The sequence below is a fragment of the Podarcis raffonei genome, chromosome 1, assembly GCF_027172205.1.
Source record: "Podarcis raffonei isolate rPodRaf1 chromosome 1, rPodRaf1.pri, whole genome shotgun sequence".
Lineage (NCBI taxonomy): Eukaryota > Metazoa > Chordata > Lepidosauria > Squamata > Lacertidae > Podarcis > Podarcis raffonei.
This window is the reverse complement of record NC_070602.1, coordinates 20000622-20023086: the sequence shown is the minus strand read 5'-3', so window position 1 is coordinate 20023086 and position 22465 is coordinate 20000622. Positions and strand designations below refer to the sequence as shown.

Genomic DNA, 22465 nt, shown 5'->3' with positions numbered 1-22465 from the left:
TTTACTCCACAACATCCAGAGGATGTTAGCTACACCAAAATTAAGGGCACTATATATAAATCTGAAGCCTGCTCCTTATCTCACCATGCATAAAGTTCCAGAGAGCACTATTAAGTGAGCAGTAATATTATTTAATTCTCAGTGACAGGGATTATGAACAAACTTGAACACAACTGGTACCTGTCAATACGTCCCCATTCAGTTTCACATCTGTATCACAATGCAGAAAATACTAGATTTTAATTCAATTATATTTTTCTTAAAAAGGCCTTTCCCATTTAGTGCAGGCTGTAGATTTTCAAGAAAGAAACTAAGTAACATCTGTTAAAATACTGAATAGGGAGGTTCCAGTGTGTTGGTTTCCTAAGCACTGCTTTACACTACAGTGGAAAAAATGCTCAAGAGACAACCTATTGTTGGCTGATCCTACCAATGATCTCTTTGAGTAATCTGGGTCAAATGTGATCACAATGAATAAACCTCAAATATCTACAACCAAGTGTGCCACATAATCCCCATACATTCCAGAAGACAAAACAAAACAATGGGTACACCTGGAAAGAGACATAATCAAAAATTCCCCCACCACAGCATACCAATTCCAGGACTGTAGCATTCAGGTGCAGCTCTCTATTATCACAATGAAATTATCCAGCTAAACTATCACAGAAGACATGACAGACAGTAACTGTAGAGAAACAGACAGAGATGCCCCAAATGATACGGAAGGTAACAGGTGAGTAATCTATTCTGCCCTGATTCACATGCCTCTACTTCAGCGGGGGGGGGGGTGTTTCCTCACAGTTGGGTTTTTAAGACTTCTGGTTTTTAAAACTTTATGAGATGCATTTATACATTATAAAGAGAAACATTTGTACTATTTAGAAAACAGGAGGCATGCAAAATAGTCAACTCAAAACTGAAGAATCAGCATATTTAAAAGGCAGTTACTAATTTACTTATTCTTTCTAGCATAGCTTGCTGAAGGGAGCAAAGGTCCTGGGGTGTCCACTAGAGGATATTTAAATCAAAACATTCAAGGCTACCTAATGGCTATAAAAACTGAACTGTGCCACAGGGTCATATGAGAATAACCTTTAAGCTTTAAGTCAGTTACATCCAAACTCGAACTGTTTACACAAATGCTGAACATACCATTTAAAAATTGTTATCAGGATTCACAGCTAGCCAGTGTTTTTAAAATATATGAACACAGAAAAATAGAACATCATAAAATTAAGCATCTTCAAATGGTAAAGAAAAAATGTTTTAAATTGGTCTCCAGATTACCTGGAGAGAAACAGAGCAGACTACACCCCCCCACAAACATATACTTATAAAAAATAGAAAAAATCCTTCCAGTAGCACCTTAGAGACCAACTAAGTTTGTTATTGGTATGAGCTTTCATGTGCAAAAGCTCATACCAATAACAAACTTAGTTGGTCTCTAAGGTGCTACAAGAAGGATTTTTTTTATTTTCTTTCGACTACGGCAGACCAACACAGCTACCTACCTGTATATATTTACACACACACATATAAACTTTGGGAGTACTGTACAACAACAAAATATTGGGGGGTGGGAATGACGTGGAAAACTGTGTTGACCACTACCAAGATGAAAGCAACCACATAACCAAAATAGTGTGCTTCCTGACACTTCAATGAAGTAGACAAGCTAGTTTGTACAAATAGCACTCCATACCCCAATAGCCACTTAGCTAGAAGTTAATTGCTGACACATATGGACCCAAAATTTCTATAGTGTCAATGAATTAGCAACTTTAAGATTATGAGCATGTTTAAGATTACAGACTGAATAAGACACCTGTCTCCCGGCAAAAAGAGCAGTCTTTTCCCTTCTATCTTCTGCTTTTCCCTTTCCCTCAAAAAAAAATCTGATCAAAGCCCTCCATGTGTTGTTTAACTCCCATAAGCTCCAGCAAGCATGGCCAATGGGCAGGGCTGATGAGATTTGACATGCAACAACATCCAGAGGACATCAGGATGGGGAATGCTGCCGTAGACGATCTATTCACTTCAATAACAATAATGAAATTCCCATTGAAGTGAATAGATCGTCTACGGCAGCATTCCCCATCCTGATGTTGGAGTGGGTAGGGAGAAGCATTTAGGTTACAAGTCCAAGTGTTTGGAAGTGAAATGCAGTGTTCACACTTGCTCAATTATTGCAGCAGTAACCGTGACAGGAAGTTTAAACAGTTGGCTAGGGCATGTCTGTCAAAGTGAAAAGACAGCTTTTGACACTTGACAGATAGCAAGCTCCTCAGAGGGGATATATGAGGGGTAGGCAGGAGAAGATGTCATGCCGTAGGGGCAAAAAAAGCTCATTCTATTCCAGATAGCATCATCAGAAGTATAGTGTCCAGATCCATTCTATGCCGCTTTAGTCAGACCACACTTGGGAGTACTGTGTCCGGTTCTGGGCACAATTTAAGAATGATATTGACAAGCTGGGATGTGTGCAGAGGAGGATGATCAAGGGTCTGGAAGCAAAGCCTTACAAAGCACAAAACTGAGGGAGCTAGGCATGTTTAGTCAGGTTATGAGAGGAGATATGATAGCCATCTTCAAATATGTCAAGAGCTGTCACATGGAAGACGGAGCAAGCTTCTTTTCTCCTGCTCCGGAGGGTGGGACTTGAACCAATGGATTCAAGATACGAGAAAGGAGATTCCGACTAAACATATGGAAAAACTTTCTGACAGGAAGAGCTGTTGGGCAGTGGAACAGACTCCCACGAGAGGTGGTGGGCTCTCCTTTGGAGGTTTTTAAGCAGAGGTTGGGTGGCTTTAGCCGAGATTCCTGCATTGCAGGGGGTCGGACCAGGTGACCCTCGGGGTCCCTTCCAACTCCACGACCATACTGCTCCTAAGAGACGCGTGCAGCACCACTTACCCACTTGTCCAGGGGCACCTGTGCCAAGGAGCCAGTGCCTTGGTAGAGGTCCAGGGTGAGCTGCTCCAAGCTGAGCTTCTCCTGGAGGAAGTGGCCCAGGTACCTCTGCAGCAGGTACCTGCAGGCCCTCTTCTTGATGGACTCCGAGAAGGGCCAAGGCATGGCGGCTGCGATACACGGGCTGGCAGGCGAGGGGTCGGAGCTGCGGGGTCCGCAGGGAAAGGAGCCACCGGCTGGGCGAAGACGAGGAAGGGGCTGTCCTTCTCCAAAAAGAAAAGGCTGGTTATGAGGGCTGGGAAGAATGAGGGGAGGCCCGGCCCGCGGTGAGCCAGGCTCCTCTCCCAATTCCTATTCAGCGCCGTCCAGGAAAGCGGCAAGTCCTGAGGGAATTCCCGCGCGGACAATAACAAGAAGCTCCATCGCCACCGCCTCCTCACGCAGCAGCAGCAGCCGCAGCCGCCATCTTGTCAGCGCAACCCCGCCTTCCCGAGTGAGGGAGGCAAGGGGCGGGGCTTACGGCGGCACAACAGCCACGAGGGTCTCTCTCCCTTCTCATTCGCTGCCCTCACAGTCTCCTCCGACTGAGCTCGTCGCGGGGCCCGCTTCTCGCCCCGCCCACTCGCACTCCGCCTCCCTATCAGCGCGCAGATTGGAGCTTGACTGGTTGTTGTGGTCATTTGGCCCCGCCCAAGGGACCGTAACTACGCTAGGCTGGACGTCCCTCCCACGGGAGAGCGTCGTCATCTGTCCCGGCGCTGGGGGGACGGAAACGTTAGGGAGGGCGGGGCGAAGGAGGCGGAAATGACGCAGGTTTCCTCCTCTGAGCGAAGTTGGGGAGCCAGCGCGTGGATCGCCCAAGCTTTCTGTATAGAAACATTTCCGCATTTCATTACAATCTGCTTGTCTCGCTGTGTGGCTTTTTTGTGGTTGAAATAGATTTTTCAGACTTTTATCATTAAATCATTTGCATAAACAGCAGTAACTTAAATAACGTGCTATCATCATCAATATTTATTTGCCGCCTAACACAAAACCTATCCATGGGGCTTACATGCACAATAAAAAGTAATGAAATATAAGAATACAACAATATCCATCGTCCTTTACAAACACACGCAAGAAGCAGCGGTGTTATTATTCCTCAAAAACCCTAAATCTGGTGCTGAAAGGATGATGCTGTTGGCACCGGGTGAGCTTGGTTGGGGAGAGCATTGGGACGGGGAAATAAAAAAAGCCCTCTCGTCATCTCCAAAGAGCAGGATACATGGCGGAAGATTTCAGAAGATGAACTCAGGGTCCAGGCAAGTTCAAGTTGGGAGAGCCATGCCATTAGCTCTACATCGGGATCCTCTGCCCTGTGGATCTCGCTGCTTGAGGCAGTCGCCTCAATTTGTCTAATGCATGGGCCGGGTCCTGCCTGTGTGAAACAGCAGAACAGTACTTCCCTCCTGAAGTTTCCAGCAACCGGCATCCAGAAGCATCAGCGTATGTTGCAATGAGAAACATTTGTTTATTTGCAACAGTCAATGCGAGGGTTCCCCTACTCCCTCACCGCCTCCATCTGCGGCCGTGCGTCCCTCCTCCTCGCCCCGCACGCTCGGTCGAGAGCCGGAAGTGTCGGTACCGCTTCCAACCGAGTCTCTCGGCGCTTTTGCCCCGGCGCCTGTCCCGCCGATCGTGGGCTGGGCCTCGGCACGTGACTGGGGAGAGAAAAGGCCGCGAGTGGGAGGAGGGAAAAGAGAGCAAGAGGGGCCGGGCGCAAAACAGCTGAGAGAGGGAGGAACAGGGCTGGCTGCGCACCTCTCGTCTCGCGAGAACTTAAGGACGGGATAGAGCGGCTCGCGGGTGGCGAAGAGCCGGAGAGTAGGGACGGGATGGAGTAGGGGCAGGTACGTCGTCGGCGTCCGTTGTTTCTCTTGCTCTTCCGCTTGTTAGATTGGCAGGTGGAGCTGTGTGCGCGTGCGTCGGGTTGTGTGTGGGGAAAAGCTTCTGAAAGACTCCCGAGAAAGCGTGAGGGGGGGGGCTGGGTGAAGGTTGCCAACTGACCCCCATACCAGCCTGTGCCTGTGCCTGTCAGGCGACAGCTTACTAAGGCGCAAAAAATAAATATATTAAAATAAAACCAGCAGCGGGCGAAGCTCTTCTCCTCGTGGAAGGGAGCACGGTCCCCTTCCTTCTGTTTAAAAGAGGCCGGCTGGGAAGTTGGCAGCCCTTCCCCTCTCGGAACTAGGGCCTGCTCTTGTTTAACGGGGACGTGCTTCTCTGCATGTCGTGGGATTGCGGCATCCTCACGTGTAGGGAAGGGAAGGAGGGAGGCAAGCAAGCAAGCAAGCAGCGCGTGGGTGTTTTGAGAGGGGCGGCGAATCCTGGGTCTTGAATTTCTTTTTGGACAGTTCTGTGGGTGGGTGAGTAGGAGCCAACTCCTAAGGACTGAGGTCCCTTCGGTTCTCCCCATCCACCCCCAATAAAATATTTGAGGGGACCGCACTCCCCACCCCCAAGTTGATAGGCATTGCCATTCGAATTGCCACATCTTGTGATCGGTTATGTGGTGCTTCCTTGTCCCCGCACCCGATATTTTATTCAAGTTGGCACCCTTGGGTGCGTGCCTGAACCCACGAGAGTTGGTCTTTTTCCTGTGTACAGTCACTTAGGCAACTCATCGGGCATAAACTTGAACAAAATGAACGAAAATAAATCCTGTTTTGAAATGGGGGCGGGCGGGCGGGCAGGCAGGAGATGTATGTCTACTAGGTAAAGCTGGAGAGCAGGTGGAATGGATTGTACAAGGAATCTTCATCATCATTTATTTATACGCCACCCAAATCAGATGTCTGTCTCATCCAACCTTAGAAACGGTATGGCTAACAACATCTAGTGATTATTTTTTTGTGCGGGGGAGATGTTTCTGACATGCATAGGTGGAAATGCAGACTGATGGTAGAAGATAATTTTGAACAGGAGGAAGAGGCACTGAGTAGAGAGTTGGCAAATCAGCTTTCTCAGAATCAAAACGGGTACCAAGATGTTCCTTTCTTCAAGTGATGTTCCATTATGCTTTCTAGAGTGATGGTGGTTTGTAACTACCAATGCCTGGTAGAGTGATCCTAGCTGAAGAGGAGGGGGGAAACAAGGAGAAAGGATATGGAGTTTAGTGGTAGAAACCTGTGAAATGGTGTAAGGCAGAAAGGGGAGAATTATAGCATGTTTTGATGGCGCTGAGCATGACAGAGTGCAGAACTTCTGGGATTTTTGCTCTCATTTTAGGCAAAATGGCTAACAGAGATGTGTAGTCATCTTCTAAGTATTAAAAAAGTCAGTTTCTAGACCAAGGTATTGCAGCTTGTCAATACTGTTTGGATCAAAACCTTTTCCCTGCTGACATTGCTATACATTGTATTTATTATGTGAAAGGCATCCCAGAGGCAGAGGGTGATGATAATATTATTCTAACTTCTTAAGGTGCATATTGAAAGCGCATTTTTTTAAATAAAAAAAGCTAAATTGGCCTTTAAGAAGTACTAAGCATTATGCATTTGTATTAACTACTGTAATGCAGGCTGCAGGGGGTTGTAGCTAGTGCAGAATGCACCTGCTAGGTTGGTAAGTGGGGCAGCTCAATGGGACCATGTGTCACCTGTCCTGAAAGCTCTGCACTAGCCAAATTCAAGATGTTAATACTAGCATCTAAAGCTCCTAATGGCTTGGAATCCAAGTATCTAAAAGAGCACCATCCTCATTATCGATAATCTTGCATTCTATGATCTGCAAGTGATGCCTCCGCTGCTGGCTATCAGTTGTGATAGTGCCTTTTCAGTGTTGGTTCCTCTTCATCATAGCAAGATGCTCTTTCTCCCCCATTACTCTGACTTTCAGGGGAAAAGTTAAAAACATTTCGGTTTGCCCAGGCATTTGATGCCTGAAAGACACTATTCTGGCAACCTTTAGATCACTGGTTGAGAATGTTTTTTAACTTAAAAAAAATGTTTTAAAACCATTTTTAGTTTTTAGGTTTTTTGTGTTTTATCATTGCTGTGTCTGCTGTCCTGGACTATTTCTGGAGGAACAGCAGAATACAAATTGAATAAATGAATAAAATAAATTTCACTTTTCTGTTATCTATCCCTTTTTAATGATCGCTTGTGTTAATCCACATCTTATTAACCCAAATCTACATGGGTGGGATTTACACACATAATTTACACTAAAGTTCATTTAAAAAATTGGATTTTCGTGGTGTCACTAGTATCAGCAGCTGAGTGTGTCATTTACCAGGAACAGATAATTTTTCAGTGTTTGCACTTCTGTTATGGCACTCCCTCCCCAATGAGATCCAACAGGTCCCCAAATGAAGCATTTAAAATGATGTCTGAAAAGTTTTATTTTCCCACTAGGACTTCTCGTCTATGGAGTTTGCTGGTTTTAATTATAGTAACTTGAAGAATTATATTGCAATTTGGTATTTTGTTACAAGCTACTTTGCAGCCCTTCAGTTAAGGAAGAAAAACAGAGTATAGGTAAAATGACAGCTGCATGAAATGCAGTGTTAGCCATTTGGACTTCTTAGGCCTGATAATTGATTTGGATTATTAATAATGTATTTAAAGAACCCATGCTTTTGAGGGGTCTGTATGCTGATCTTCTAGATATATCTTGGAATTCCAGAATCCCATTGTCATTGCTGTATTGTAGAATCTTTTACTTTGCATTTTTTTTAAAGCCTGATATGCAGAAGTTTCAGTGCCTTCACTTGGTAATGGTGGGGGTTTGTATTTTTATTTTTTTATATTGATATACTACATTAGTGGGTTGCTATTCATAACAATTGACTGATGATTAAAACACAACAAGCTTAAACTCCCTGTGTGTATGAGCATTTGTCTTGCTGAGCATAGTTCTGAATATATTTTTATTTTAAAAATTGTGTTGTGTGTGCAGAATGGAGATGGACTGCAATCCCATGGACCTATCCAATAACACAGGGGTTGAAGACAATTCTGAATTCAAGGATTTTGAAGGAACAGACGTGAAGGACATGAGATTAGAAGCGGAAGCTGTTGTGAATGATGTGTTGTTTGCTGTGAGCAACATGTTTGTCTCTAAAAGCCTCCCATGCGCAGAAGATGTGGCGTACATCAACGTGGAAACTAGGGAAAGGAACAGATATTGCCTAGAGCTCACAGAAGCGGGACTTAGGGTAATTCTTCCTTTTGTGAAGATTAGTTATAAAAGAAATGTTAGCCAAAGGCTATTTAGTAATCTACTTTATCACAAAAGCAGCCCTCTTCAATTTTTTTTTTTGTACCGAGTGTTTCAGAATGTTTATATTTATACAGAAGATGCTAACAAACCTACTATAACAACAACAACAACAACAATTAAGTACTAGCCTATCTGACTGGGTTTCCCCAGCTACTCTGGGCATCTTCCAACAGAATGTAAAGAACACAGTGCTATTTCTAATTAAGAGAAAAGATGTTTGGAGTTAACAGTTTTGACTCTCCAGTCTTCTGCAATAGGGTTTCTATACAGTTTCTTTTTTAAACTTTGCAGGGATCCTGACTGGCAGAAATGCATCAGATAAGGTGTTCCATGTCACTTGGTTCATGGTAGGAAGGCCCTAAATCTTGAATTTCTGATTACTAGGCAGCTTTTTTGTCCTAGATGCCTTTTCACTAAAAGGTGCTATCTATCGTTTGCCATTTTCTTTTCTTGATTAATGTATTGAAAGATTCTGCATTTAATACTTCATCTTTTAATTATGGATAACTGTCTTTCAACATCTAATTACACTGGAAGGGAAAATATTAGCAGGTGCAGCTTGTAATGTCTGCAAGGAGCATGGGCATCTGCATCTGGCAGAATTCTTTTAAATGCACATTAACTTCCATGTTGAAAGCTAGTCATCCATGAATTAAAGCAGGGGTGGTGAACTTGTGGCCCTGCAGATGTTGGTCTTCCAACACCATCAGGCCCTGACAACATAGCCAAAGACTGTACTCCAGCAGCATCTAGAGGACCACAGGAGGTAAGCATCCTTGATTAAAGAAATGAAGTCTTCCTTCTCTGGTGATCCACAGCTTTAAACCATTGGAAACAAACTGCATGATGATCACCCATGAAAGAAAACACATATTTTCCACACATATCCAACACTGTAGACAGCTTTTTCTCCATGAAGGTTTTTATTAGGAATGCAACTGAAGTCTTGTCTGTGCCTGTTTGTGTACAGTAAGTATTAACTGTGAACTGCACAAATTGAACTTGCAGTCATAATACAAGTCTTTTTCCAACTAATCACTCTGTAGTACTGTAATCGTATACTATTAGTGTGCATCTCAACTGTCATGGTTACTCTAGCTGAAATAACACATATGGAGTTATTGTTTCCTTTTTGACTCAGTTTCCCCCCCAATATTAATATCAAAATAGGGCTGGGAGATGTCAGCTTTTCAACATTGCAATGAATCACCAGCCAAACATCACGGTTAGGTGATACATTGTGATGGTGAAACGGAGGAAGGAACAAGCTGTAAACACTGCCACTCCTGCCAAGAGATGTGAAGCGGTTTCACCCCACGGGGCCAGAACCAAGATAGCTTGTTCCTCCCACCAAGTGCTGGGGAGTCCCTCCGCCCCCAGTGCCCAGTGGGGGGATTCAGGAGTGGTGGTGGGTTTACTCGTGTTATACTGCTGGGAGAAGCTACCATCACGCTCTGGCCCTCATACTGATCCTGGGCAATGTATCAATATACTACACAAGTTTTACTAGACAAGTTTTACTCGATAACTTTCAGGTATAATGTATTCAGTACCATTTGTAAATAGTTCTTGGGATTGTAAGATCTTGATAAACTTTACAAGCCCAATAAAAGGGCAACTCACTAGAACAGTTGGTTTGGTTTCTTTATCAACCTTTTTGTTTATGTGTATGCACTTGGTCACTTAATTTCTTAAGTATGTTATTTTCTCTTTTTGCAGGTGGTTGGCTATGCTTTTGACCAGGTGGATGACAGCGTACAAAATCCCTATCACGAGACTGTCTACTCTCTGTTGGACTCTGTTAGCCCAGCGTATCGAGAAGCATTTGGAAATGCTTTGCTACAAAGACTAGAGGCTTTGAAAAGTGATGGGCAGTCATGATTGAATTTGCAATCGAAGTGGGCTTCAACAAATGTTGCTGCTGGATCTAAATAGTTTTTTCTGAGGCCTGATGGCAGAGGGGGGGGGGAAACATTAACCTGAACTCTTTGCTTTCAAAAAATCCCTTGTTCCATGACTTGCAGTGACACCAACTTGTAAACTATGTCCTTGATACTGTTGTTCGGAGTTAGTTACCCAATTTATTTTTAAGGTAACATAGTTACATATATAGTTACTGTTCTTTGTTAAACTTTCCTTTAGATAGTTACAATGTAACACAGTATAGTTTTGGTCTCTGATATTTAACTTTAAAATTCTTCTAACAACTTTTGTATTTGTTCAGTAGTGTGCTTCACAAATAACTTGGTTTTAAGGAAACCAAATATTTGCCATAGCTAATTTAATGAAATGGGTTTTGTTTCATTGAAAAGTTTTGTATTTAGCTCAACTTCTTGTATGTGGATTTAGACATTCTCTAGCTCATTCATTAGAGTGGTAAGACGAAACATTAAATAAAACATCTCTTAGGATATGATCCACTAAAACGTTAGGCCAGTACTTTTCCGTAACCGAACAACAGTGTGCAGTATTTGGTGTAGTCTTGAGGGTAGCAAGCAGCAATGCTAAACAATAGATACATTGTTGGCATAATGAATGTATTCATCAGCTGAAATACAAATGGGATAAGCACAGTAATGAAAAAATAAAAAGCCACATTCTGCATAAAGCCCAATCCTGCATTGCTTTTGTTAAACTATTAATACTGTGTAAAGAGAACTATTTGCATTGCTTTGAATGTTTACATAATGTACAGTATATCTAAAAGTATTTTTGAATCTTTATTTACTATATTACATGAGTATTTCTGCAAAGCCCCAACTATGCTGTAACTTACAATGGTTCATTGTATTGATTCAAAACCAAAGAAGGAAATTGGTATTTGAATTGGGAGAATAGGTGGTCTTAAGTACAATACTAGTTACCTTCCAGTGCTGTAATCTCAGTATATTTTCTTGGGATAAAAGTGGTTTTAAAAAAACAACAACCACCCACAAAGCTATAGTAATTGTGCATTGTGATAGATAATACTAACAGATGTTTTAATTCTCAAAGTGAGTGAATTTACACAATCATCAGCTCCTTGATGGATGTAAATTTATATTTTGCAAACCTGAATCAATATGAGTGATGCTGTTTAACCTTGCTGAGAACCTGATCTAGGAACTGAAGAAGTACCAGCTTAGTTGAAGCATTTATTACAGCTTTGTCTTATTTCAGCTAATTATAGGATAACTAAGAATCTATAGTAAAACCTGTTATGAAACATTGACTGTTTCTTACTGTTTTAAACGCTGAAATGTCTTGCTTTATCCATATATAGAAAATTAGACTAAAATGTGCATTTCATTTTCTAAGAAAACTGGGTACATGTGCACTTACAATCTGGATTTATAGCATGGAAGTTAAGAAAACGAGGAAAATACATGAAGAAAATGTGTTCTGTCCATTTTATCTGTACTTCCTTGAATAAGGCAGCCGTGTTTATTTTAGCAGTTATACGCTTGAAATAAAAGAAGCAAAGTGGTCTGCATAATGAGTTTGCTCTTTAAAATACATAATAAAATAAAACAGTGGACAGAGGGGTTTTTGGATTTCTGCACTAAACTCGCAGATTTTGCTGAATTAACTAAAACCTAAAGCAGCGGTAAAGATAAATGGCTTGCATCATTTATCTCTTGGGGAGGGGGAGAAAAAAGTCAACGCGCAATCTCTTTGTTTTCACATTATTCCATTGGCCACGCCCCCTTTCCTCGAGGAGGAAGCCCTGCCCCGTTTCCTCCTGCCCCGCCCTCTTGTCCGTCTCCCGTTCTGCGTTCTGTTTTCTTCCCAAGGCCCCGCCTCTTCCTCCTCCTTCCTCTCCCGGCGCGCGCGCCCTGGTCGCCTAGCAACCCCCTGCGCTTCCCTCTCAACCGCAGCCATGTCGGAGGAAGAGGAGGCGGTGGCGGAGGCGGAGGAGATTATTCGGAGCCAAAGGATCTTCCTCAACCAGTTGGACACCTACGGCGGCAGCAACATGGGGAGGGTGAGGGCCGGAGGCGGATGGTCGCGGAGCGTCAGTGGGTTGACGCGGCCCGGTAGTCAGGGCCGCCTCGCCGAGGAGGGAAGTTGAAGCAACCGCTTCGGGCGTGCAGGACCCTCAGGGGTAGCAGGTTCTCAGTAGTTCCTGATGTAGCTCTTTATTTCCCACCCTCTTTCCCTCATTGTTGTTGTTTAGTCGTTTAGTCGTGTCCGACTCTTCGTGACCCCATGACCAGAGCACACCAGGCACTCCTGTCTTCCACTGCCTCCCGCAGTTTGGTCAGACTCATGTTTGTAGCTTCGAGAACACTGTCCAACTATCTCGTCCTCTGTTATCCCCTTCTCCTTGTGCCCCCAATCTTTTCCAACATCAGGGTCTTTTCCAGGGAGTCTTCTCTTCTCATGAGGTGGCCATGAGAAGAATCACCCCATTCTTCTTAATGTTTTAATGTATTTTAATCTTGTTTTTTTAAATTGTATTTTTTCCCAAAAATTTTTTTATTGGTTTTCACAACATTATAAACAAACAAACACATAAGACAAACAAACATAAATCATAGCCTCATTGAAAATTGCACTTATTAACATTGTTAAGTGACTTCCTCGCTTCCCCTTGGTTGAATTTCATTGCATATCCTTTTAACGGTTTTCCAAATCATAGTTCTTATAAAATTTAACTTAAACATTAACAACCTTAGATCTTTACATTATAAAATTAAACATATTGATTCATCACTTAACATAAATAAAATCCTAAGCCAATTAAGTATCTGCAAGCTGTTTTCAGTTAATTTAACTTAACATATTTAACTAAGTAATCATTAAATTTAATCCACTCTTCCTGATACTCCTCCTCCTTCTGGCCGCGGACTCTTCCGGTTAGGTTGGCTAGTTCCGAAAAATCCATCATCTTCATCTGCCATTCTTCTATCGTGTTTTTTAAATTGTATTTTAATCAACTTGTTTTTATTATTGGTTGTTAGCTGCCCTTAGCCCGGTCTTGGCTGGGGAGGGCAGGGTATAAATAAATTATTATTATTATTATTCCCTGGAAGGGCATCCTTTTGTTGTTTGCCTCAGGTGTCAAAATGTCTTGGGGCCGGCCCTGCCAGTGGCCCACCTGGTCCATCATCCTGTTCTTGCAGTGGCCAACATAGGTGCCAACTCCCTGGGTGCTCGAGCATCCACGAAATTCCCCGGGGCCAGGCACCCACACATTTCGGTGCTTGCATGCCGCATGCACCCACAGGCCCCGGGGCACCCGCGGTTGTGGGGCCAAGTTGGCAGTCCTACCAGACGCAAGCAGGAGTGCTCTCACCACCTGTGGTTTCCAGGAGCTGGTATTCATTCAGAGGCATTGGGGATTGTACTCCAGCTATTACACTGAGGGGTGGGCAAGGTTGAGAAGGGCTGATCTGATGTGAGAAGAAACTACTTTCTATCTTTTAATACTTCCTCCCCTCCACACACACAAAAAGAACCTGTGTGTGTTTTCCAACTACTTTGGGGGAGGTAAGAAAAAGGGAACGTGAGGTGTTACGCCTGGTCATTTAAAATAAAACGCAACACACGTGAAACATGCTGATTTGTAAAAGAAGGGGGGTGGGCAGATCCCAAAGCCCACAGCTGGAGAACATGAAACCGTGTGTGCTGTTTTGCAGATGTGGGTGGCGCTGTAGTCTAAACCACTGAGCCTCTTGGGTTTGCCAATCAGAAGATTGGCGGTTCGAATCCGCACAATGGGGTGAGCTCCTGTTGCTCTGTCCTAGCTTCTGCCTACCTAGCAGTTCGAAAGTACGCCAGTGCAAGTAGATAAATAGGTATTGTGGCGGGAAGGTAAACAGTGTTTCTGTGCACTCTAGTTTCCATCACAGTGTTTTGTTGTGCCAGAAGCGGATTAGTCATGCTGGCCACATGACCCGGAAGGCTGTCTGTGGACAAATGCCGGCTCCCTCAGCCTGAAAGCGAGATGAGTGCCGCAACTCCTTAGTTGCCTTTGACTGGACTTACCTGTCCAGGGGTCCTTTACCTTTTAGTCCTGTTAATGAAAGTATTGTCCAGCTGCGGATGTTGGAGTTTCAAAATAAAATACCTATCCTCAGAGTGACTCTATTTTTTTTTATATATAAAATTTTTATTGGCTTTTCAACATACATTATAAGACAATACAAACAACAAACACAAACAAACAAACATAAAAACATGTATAATTTCATGAATTTTTTCATGTACCCAATTTCAACGACTTCCCCATGCCTCCCTTTTCTGCATCCCTATTTTAAACTTTTTCAGCAACCCCTGATCTAAATTACTTAAAAATTCCTTTCTTTAACCCTTTTCTTTCCTCTTGTCCAATCATTTATCTCTGCAAATCTGCTCTGCTTTACCCATGACATTTTAACACTCACTAATTTTACAACAATTTTTAAGATAAAATTTAAATTTCTTCCAATCTTCTTCCACCGTCTCTCTCCCTTGGTCACGGATTCTGCCCGTCATCTCTGCCAGTCCCATATAGTCAATCACCTTTGTCTGCCACTCTTCCAGCGTGGGTAGTTCTTGTGTCTTCCAATACTTTGCTAGTAGAACTCTTGCTGCTGTTGTAGCATACATAAAAAACCTCCTATCTTTCTTTGACACCAATTGGCCTACCATGCCCAGGAGAAAAGCCTCTGGTTTCTTATGAAATGTACACTTAAGCACCTTCTTAATTTCATTATAAATCATTTCCCAGAAGACCTTAATCCTTGGGCACGTCCACCAAAGGTGGTAGAAAGTACCTTCAGTTTCATTACATTTCCAGCATTTGTTATTGGGCAAATGATAAATTTTTGCAAGCTTGACTGGGGTCATGTACCACCTATAAATCATTTTCATGATATTCTCTCTTAAGGCATTACATGCCGTGAACTTTATACTGGTGGTCCATAACTGTTCCCAGTCAGCAAACATAATGTCATGACCAATGTCCTGCGCCCATTTAATCATGGCTGATTTAACCGTTTCATCCTGTGTATTCCATTTCAACAGCAAGTTGTACATTCTTGACAAATTCTTAGTATTGGGTTCAAGCAATTCTGTTTCTAACTTTGATTTTTCCACCTGGAAGCCAATTTTCCTGTCCTGTTTAAAAACTTCATTTATCTGATAATAATGAAGCCAATCTCTTACTTTAGATTTCAGTTTCTCATAACTCTGTAATTTCACATTTCCTCCTTCTTGTTCTATGATTTCCCAATATTTTGGCCATTTAGATTCCATATTGAGTTTTTTAACTTCCTTAGCCTCCATTGGTGACAACCACCTAGGGGTTTTATTTTCCAACAAATCTTTATAACGAATCCAAACATTGTATAATGCTTTCCTAACAATATGGTTTTTAAAGCCTTTATGAATTTTTACCTTGTCATACCATATATATGCATGCCAACCAAACCTATTATTGAACCCTTCTAGATCCAAAATGTCTGTGTTCTCAAGAAGTAGCCAGTCTTTCAGCCAGCAAAAAGCTGCTGCTTCATAGTACAATTTTAAGTCCGGCAGGGCAAACCCCCCTCTTTCTTTTGCGTCAGTTAATATCTTAAATTTTATTCTGGGCTTTTTGCCCTGCCAGACAAATCTCGATATATCTTTCTGCCACTTCTTGAAACAGTCCATTCTGTCCACAATCTGCAATGTTTGAAACAAAAACAACATTCTTGGCAAAACATTCATCTTAATAACAGCAATTCGGCCTAACAAGGAAAGTCTCAAATTCGACCATATTTCTAAATCTTTCTTAATTTCTGACCAACATTTCTCATAATTATCTTTAAATAAGTTCACATTCTTAGTTGTTAAATTAACCCCCAGATATTTCACTTTATTTGCTACCATTAATCCAGTTTCACTCTGAAACTTCTCTCTTTCCTCCACTGTTAGATTTTTCCCCAATACCTTTGTTTTTTGTTTGTTTAACTTAAAACCTGCTACTCGACCAAAAGCTTGTATTATCTCTAAGACTCTTTTAGTACTAGTGTCTGGCTCTTGTAAGGTTAGAACTAAGTCATCTGCGAACGCTCTCAACTTATATTGTTTAGCTCCGACCTGAATCCCTTTAACCAGCTGGTCCCCTCTAATCATATTTAATAACACCTCCAGAACAGATATAAAAAGTAATGGGGATATTGGGCACCCCTGTCGTGTCCCTTTTTCAATAGCAATTTCTTCAGTAACCACATTATTTACAATTAGTTTTGCTTTTTGTTCAGAATAAATTGCACCTATACCATTCTCAAAACCCTGGCTTACCCCCATTCCTTTGAGATTCTTTTTCATAAAATTCCAAGAGATATTGTCAAAGGCTTTCTCAGCGTCCACAAATATTAATACTGCCTTCGTATTAATATTGTTTTCAAGCAACTCCATAGTGTCTATTATATTTCTCACATTGTCAGATAAGTGTCTTCCCGGGAGAAAGCCAGCCTGATCTTTATGAATCTCACCCACCAAAACCCTCTTCAATCTTTTTGCCAAAATGTCTGCAAAAATTTTGTAATCCACATTAAGCAATGATATAGGGTGGTAGTTCTTAATCTGGTTCTTTTCAGTCTCAGATTTTGGTATAAGTGTAATGTATGCTTCTTTCCACGATTCGGGTGCCTTCTCCTCTAAAATTTCATTGCAGACTTCCTTGAACGGTTGTATCAGCCAATCTTTCAAAGCTTTGTAATATCTGGAAGTCAATCCATCTGGTCCTGGAGATTTTCCCAATTTCATATTCTGAATGGCTCCCTCTATCTCTTGCTCAGATATTTTCTGATTTAAAATCACTTTACTTTGTTCAGATATTTTTTGTAGTCCATATTTTTAAAGAAATTCTTCTATCTCTTTTTCATCCACCGGCCCTTGTGCATAAAGTCTTCTGAAATAACTCTGAAAACAGTTTCTAATCTCATTTGGTCTAGAAATGTTCTTTCCTTCAACCTCTAAGCTTGTAACCATGTTCAATTTTTGTCTTTTCTTCAATTGCCATGCCAAAAGTTTCCCACATTTGTCTGCCGATTGAAATGTCTTTTGTCTCATTTGCCTTATTTTCCATTCTATCTCCTGGTTCATCAATTCCATATACTGTCTCTGGTAAAACTTTATTTCTCTTAGAATTTCATGAGACTTTGACTTTGATCTCAATTTCTTTTCACCTTCTTTGATTTTTTCCAAAATCTTATCTTTCTTTTCATTCTGTCTCTTCTTTTTTAAAGTATTCTGCTGTATCAAAAATCCTCTCATCACGGCTTTGCTTGCGTCCCAAATTATTCTTTTCTCCACCTCTGTTTTCAGGTTTATCTCAAAATAATCCTTCATAGTCTTCTGGGCCTTTCTGTACACCTCTTCATCTCTAAATAGGGAATCATTCATCCTCCATCTGAAGGAACCAGCTGTTGTTATGTTCATTTCCATCTTTACAGCGTTATGGTCGGAGCAAGTCTTTGGGCAGATTTCCACTTTTTTTATTTTAGGTGCCATCCCACTAGTTACCCAAATTTGGTCGATTCTGGTCCAGGTCATTTTTGCTTCTGAGAAGAAAGTTCCCTCTCTCTCCAGAGGGTTTCTTGTTCTCCAGATGTCAATCAAATCCATGTTCTCTGTCATTTCAAAAAAGGTCTTAGGTAGTCTCCCATCCTTAGAAACCACCTGTCTTAGTGCTTTGTCCATATTTGTAGAGACCACTCCATTCATATCTCCCATCATAATTACATTGTAGTCCAAATAGTCCATTAATGTCCCATGTAGTTTCTTAAAGAACTCTGACTTCCCTTCATTCGGAGCATAAATCCCAATTATCAATAGTTTTTCTCCTTGGACTTGTATTTCAATTGCCAAATATCTTCCTTGTTCATCTTTAAACATCATCTTAGGGGCCAATTTTTCCTTAGCATAAATCACCACTCCTCTTTTTTTCACTTTGTCTGATGATATAAATTCCTGTCCCAGTCTTTTGTTAACAAGTAATTTTCTATGTACTCTGGTCACGTGGGTTTCTTGTAAACAAATCAAGTCCAATTGTTCCTTTTTTAAAATATGAAAAACCTCACGTCTTTTTCTGGGAAGGTTCAAACCGTTACAATTCCAACTTAAAAATTGTAGAGCCATCTTGTTATTTACTTAGTTGCTCCTCCAACTGCCCCCAACAGTTGTTCTTCCTTTGTCGGAGTTTTAAGTCCAAATGTCAAGTTCGAAATGTCCACCAAGTCCTTTGCCTCAGTAGTCAGGTCCACCACTTCCTTCACGAGGTCCTCTTCGTTTCTTGCCAGAAATTGTTCTTTATCTTGCACTGTTTTTATTTTAGTTTTTTTCCCTTTATAATTAAAAGACAAACCTTGTGGGAACTCCCATCTATATATTATGTTGTTCTTCTTCAGCAAAGTGGTCAAGTCTTTGTAGTGAGTTCGCGCTTCCAGGATGTATTTAGGAATATCCTTGTAAATCTGCACAAAGGAATTTTCAATCTCAAGAGATCTTTGATATTGTAAACTTAATATTTTGTCTCTCTCCTCCTTAGATCTCAAAGTTATCAGGCAGTCCCTTGGGTTCTTTCTATTTTGTCTTCTGCCCAGTCTGAAGGCCGTAACTATCTTGAATTCCTCCTCATTCAAATTTACTTGCCAAAATTCTGAAAGTTCTTTTGTGAGGAACTCTGCCAGGTTGTCCTGTTCACTTTCTGGGACTGATCTCAATCTCAGATTCCTCTCCTTTCTCTGAAGTTCCATTAAAGACAGGGCCGCCTCATGCTCCTCCAGTTTTTTGCAAACTGGTTCTAGCTTTACTTGTGTGGATTCTGCAATAGTTTTTGCCTCTTCAGCAGTCTTGCGAATTGCAACATTTTCTTCAATTAGTTTGTTTATAGTCTCTGTGTTAGATGCAACACTTTTAGTATTTAAATCTAGCTTCTCTGATAACTCTGTCAACTGTTTTGAATTTTCTGTACCTTGCTTGGTCAGAGCTTCTAAGGACTCATTGATTTTTATTAATGCTTGTGTCACTGTATCCATCCCTTTTTCCTGCCCTTCTACACCTGCAAGGGCTAGGCCTGATATAGAACCTATTTTCCTTTGTGCAATTTTTGTTTTAGCTCTTGTTTTTATCTCATCTTCTTGGCCACTCATGTCCCAAGGTCGTTCCCACAGGAATTATTTCCAGATGGAAAACTCCACTGACTTGCTCTTTGCACACTTGTCTTTATGGCTATTTTCCCACAACCCTCTAGAGGGAGCAGCTCACAGTTCAAAATACAGAAAAACAAAGAGAGAAATGGCTACAAAACTTCCAGTAAGTTTCCACCAAGAAAGGCTGTCAGTTTGTATCTTCAACCAAACTCCTAACAATAGCAAATAAAGTTCCAACTTTGTATCAAACACGCAATGCACCAACTTTGTGTCTAGTTTCAGATGACAGTTCCCAGTCCCGGTGACTTACTCTTTTTTTTTTTAAAGCAGTCCTTTCCCAAGGGTTTAAAACGGCAGAGAAATCTTTTTCCTTTCACCTCTTTCAGACAGGTAATACAAGTTCAAGTTCATCCCCCCCGCTCCTGCTGCTAAGGGGGGAGGTTCAAGATCAATGTCTGGGTTCAATATTAATAGGATTATCTTCCTTCAAATTGCAGCTTATATATCGTTGCTTTAGCTGTCATGCAGTCCGGGAAAGGCAGACTTCCTTATTTTGACTCTTTCCCGCTTTCGGCCAAATTTTAAAATTCCTTGCTTTAAATCCCAAAAGTTTTCCAATCCTACTCACAGGTAATTTGTAAATCCAAGTGCCAGGAAGGAATCGGCGCTCTCCGTTATGGCGACGCGGCTTCACTCCACGAGCTGGGTAACGACTCTCAGCACCGCGCTCTCACCCGATGCCGCTCCGAAGCCTTTAAAAAGGCTCCTTCACAGTAACGGGGGGCGCTTAGGGTGCCCACCGAGTCTCCTTGCTCACAGGCTTCTGCGCCTGTGATTTTAGGGGTCCCCGCTTCGCCGTAGCGGTCAGACCCGAACTCGCGGAGTAGTCTCCCTGAGCGGAGCTCAGCAGGAGACCGCCATTAAACGCTGGTGCCGACCGGAAGTCCAGAGTGACTCTAAAGGTTATTTAAAATATATACATTTATTACATGTCTAACCCAGCCTTTATTCTTCTACGGAGCTTCTGGCAACTTTCATGATTCTTCTCCCTTCCCTAATTTTGCCCTCACAGCCATCTTATGAGGAAGGTTGGACAGAGGTATAAACAATGGTTTATTGTTTCCAGAATGTGTCACAATATGCTTTGGGTTTGTGTGCTCCCATTTCCCCCTGCTTCATATGCATGGCAAGGAAACTGAAGTTCTGTCCATCATTTAACAAGCTAAACTTTGATTTGCACTGTATTTGGACACAGCAAAAAGGATTCAGGTCCTCTCATTTTACACATGAAGGGGGAGTGGACAAGCCCATAGCTCACGGCAGCATGTTGTCATAGCAACACACCATGGTATGTTGTTATGTCCAAATGAGCACAATTATGAAACAGAAAACTGATTACCATATCACTATGAATGGAATTCTCTCACACTATCCCACTGGTCATTTCTTGTATACTTCAAGTATCTAGCGAGCTGTACTGTTGGAGCCTCCCTGGAAGAAGTAGCAGAGGAAGAGGAAGAAGAAGATGAAGGTAGATCAGCTGTTGAAATTTCACCTCTGAAACCAAAGGAAGGAATATACCAAGTAGTGGGAACTCTTTCACAGGAGACTAGTACAAAACCAGATTTTGCTGTGGAAGCATATGGAGTGAGTATTACACTTCTTTAATTTACTAAAATACTTGGGGATATAGGTGGTCACCTTTATTAAACAGCAGGAAAAGAAATCAATAAATCAAAAGAAGGTAGTATAATGTATAGCCACATAAACATTTGATAACTCTAATTCTGTAAAACCTAAACGCTACAGTCTACAGTAGCTAAAGATTGTCAGGGCTAAGCAGTGAGACTTAAGGTAGTCATCATGACTGAGAGCCTGGCTTTGACATTTGCCATGTGAGAACAGCCTGAGTCTACCTTTTGAGAATTCTGAGCATGGTTAAGCCAGCAGTCAGAACACTAGAGTGGATCACAATCTCTCACACTGTAAAAGAAGAACCCTCAGCCAGCTTCAGCTATATCCATTGCTTCGCCCTGCTTATCTCTCTCCCTCTTTATTCACTGCTTAAGTTTACCCAGTCAGTGCAATATCCAAGTGCCAGCAGTCAGGGAAGTTAGATGGCAATGGAGATAAAAGCCACAATGATCTAATAAGAAATTGATTTTTTGACGGAATATATATGCTGGAGGGAGTAAAAGCAGGCCCTATCTAATTATACTGTAAGGTCCCTTCAGGATCCTCCTGGAGTGAAAGGTAGTTATAAACCAACCTAGCAGTTCAAAAGCATGCCAGTACAAGTAGATAAATAGGTATTGCTGCAGTGGGAAGGTAAACGGTGTTTCCGTCCGCTCTGGTTTCCATCATGATGTTCCATTGTGCCAGAAGTGATTTAGTCTGTGGACAAATGCCAGCTCCCTTGGCCTGAAGCAAGATGAGCGCTGCACCCCATAGTCGCCTTTGACTGGACTTAACTGTCCAGGTAGGGGTCCTTTACCTTTACCTTTTTTATTAATCAAATAAACAAAAATCCTCATCACCCCAACCCCAGCTTCCACTCTTTTAAAATTGTTAGAGGATAAAAAATAGAGGATTTTCTTCTTCTTCTTTAAAAATGAAGGATTGATTGCTAAAAGTTATTACTAAATACAGGGAAATAATTCCTCCTTATAGCTTTTGTTTGTTTTTAGACATCTTCTCGAGAAGAGCTGCTAGCTCGCCTGTTAGAGTGTGACATTATTATTTATAACATCACTGAAGATGTAAAACAGATTGAGGAAGCAGTCTGGGCAGCAACTGGTTAGTACAATTTGTTCTTAATCTGAAATGGGTATGGCACATTCATCAACTTTGGGAAGTGAAGCAGTAGATCTAGTGTGATTCAGCAGACTGAGACTTCAAGTTGGCACTACCTGAGTTCAAATCCCTCAGCCTTGAACTTACCAGGTGGTATTGGGGAAATCTCAGTTTCTTATCCTCTTGTTAGAAGAGCATAGTTTGGCTTAGCTCACACATACAATTTTAATCATGCATGTTGGGTGAATCTTCACCCAAATGACTGTGCTGGTTTAAATGGTGTGGTCAAGTTGAGCAGGTGCACAATATCTGAATTTGAAATTGGATGATTTCCCTACTTCTGATGCAGTTTATGCCCATCTCTGTGGCCTAATCCAAAAGACTCA

General features: G+C 41.8%; 3 protein-coding genes across 8 annotated transcripts in view; 2 read left to right on the top strand and 1 right to left on the bottom strand.

The window, feature by feature from the left end:
- ATG2B (autophagy related 2B) overlaps positions 1–3587 on the bottom strand; it is a 40427-nt gene extending 36840 nt beyond the window's left edge. For 2 of the 3 annotated variants that reach the window (XM_053375725.1, XM_053375716.1), the window contains exon 1: positions 2920–3587. In XM_053375725.1, coding sequence (XP_053231700.1) covers positions 2920–3081 — 162 coding nt within the window. In that variant the 5' untranslated portion in view covers positions 3082–3587. The remainder of the gene's footprint in view (positions 1–2919) is intronic. The other variant, XM_053375706.1, reaches the window with a different exon arrangement.
- A 1081-nt stretch (positions 3588–4668) lies between these two features.
- On the top strand, positions 4669–11656 carry GSKIP (GSK3B interacting protein). Of its 2 annotated transcripts, none has more exons than XM_053375682.1 (3): positions 4669–4808; positions 7858–8116; positions 9901–11656. In XM_053375682.1, exons 2-3 carry the CDS (start codon positions 7859–7861, stop codon positions 10060–10062), a joined length of 420 nt encoding a protein of 139 aa, XP_053231657.1. In that variant the 5' UTR covers positions 4669–4808; position 7858; the 3' UTR covers positions 10063–11656. The 2 variants fall into 2 exon arrangements, with proteins under 2 accessions (XP_053231657.1, XP_053231667.1); XM_053375692.1 differs by lacking the exon at positions 4669–4808 and adding an exon at positions 5666–5777.
- Positions 11657–11998: 342 nt separating this feature from the next.
- AK7 (adenylate kinase 7) overlaps positions 11999–22465 on the top strand; it is a 30067-nt gene continuing 19600 nt past the window's right edge. The window contains exons 1-4 of one of the 3 annotated variants that reach the window (XM_053375634.1): positions 11999–12145; positions 20359–20385; positions 20748–20933; positions 21974–22082. In XM_053375634.1, coding sequence (XP_053231609.1) covers positions 12041–12145; positions 20359–20385; positions 20748–20933; positions 21974–22082 — 427 coding nt within the window. In that variant the 5' untranslated portion in view covers positions 11999–12040. The other 2 variants (XM_053375643.1, XM_053375652.1) reach the window with 2 other exon arrangements.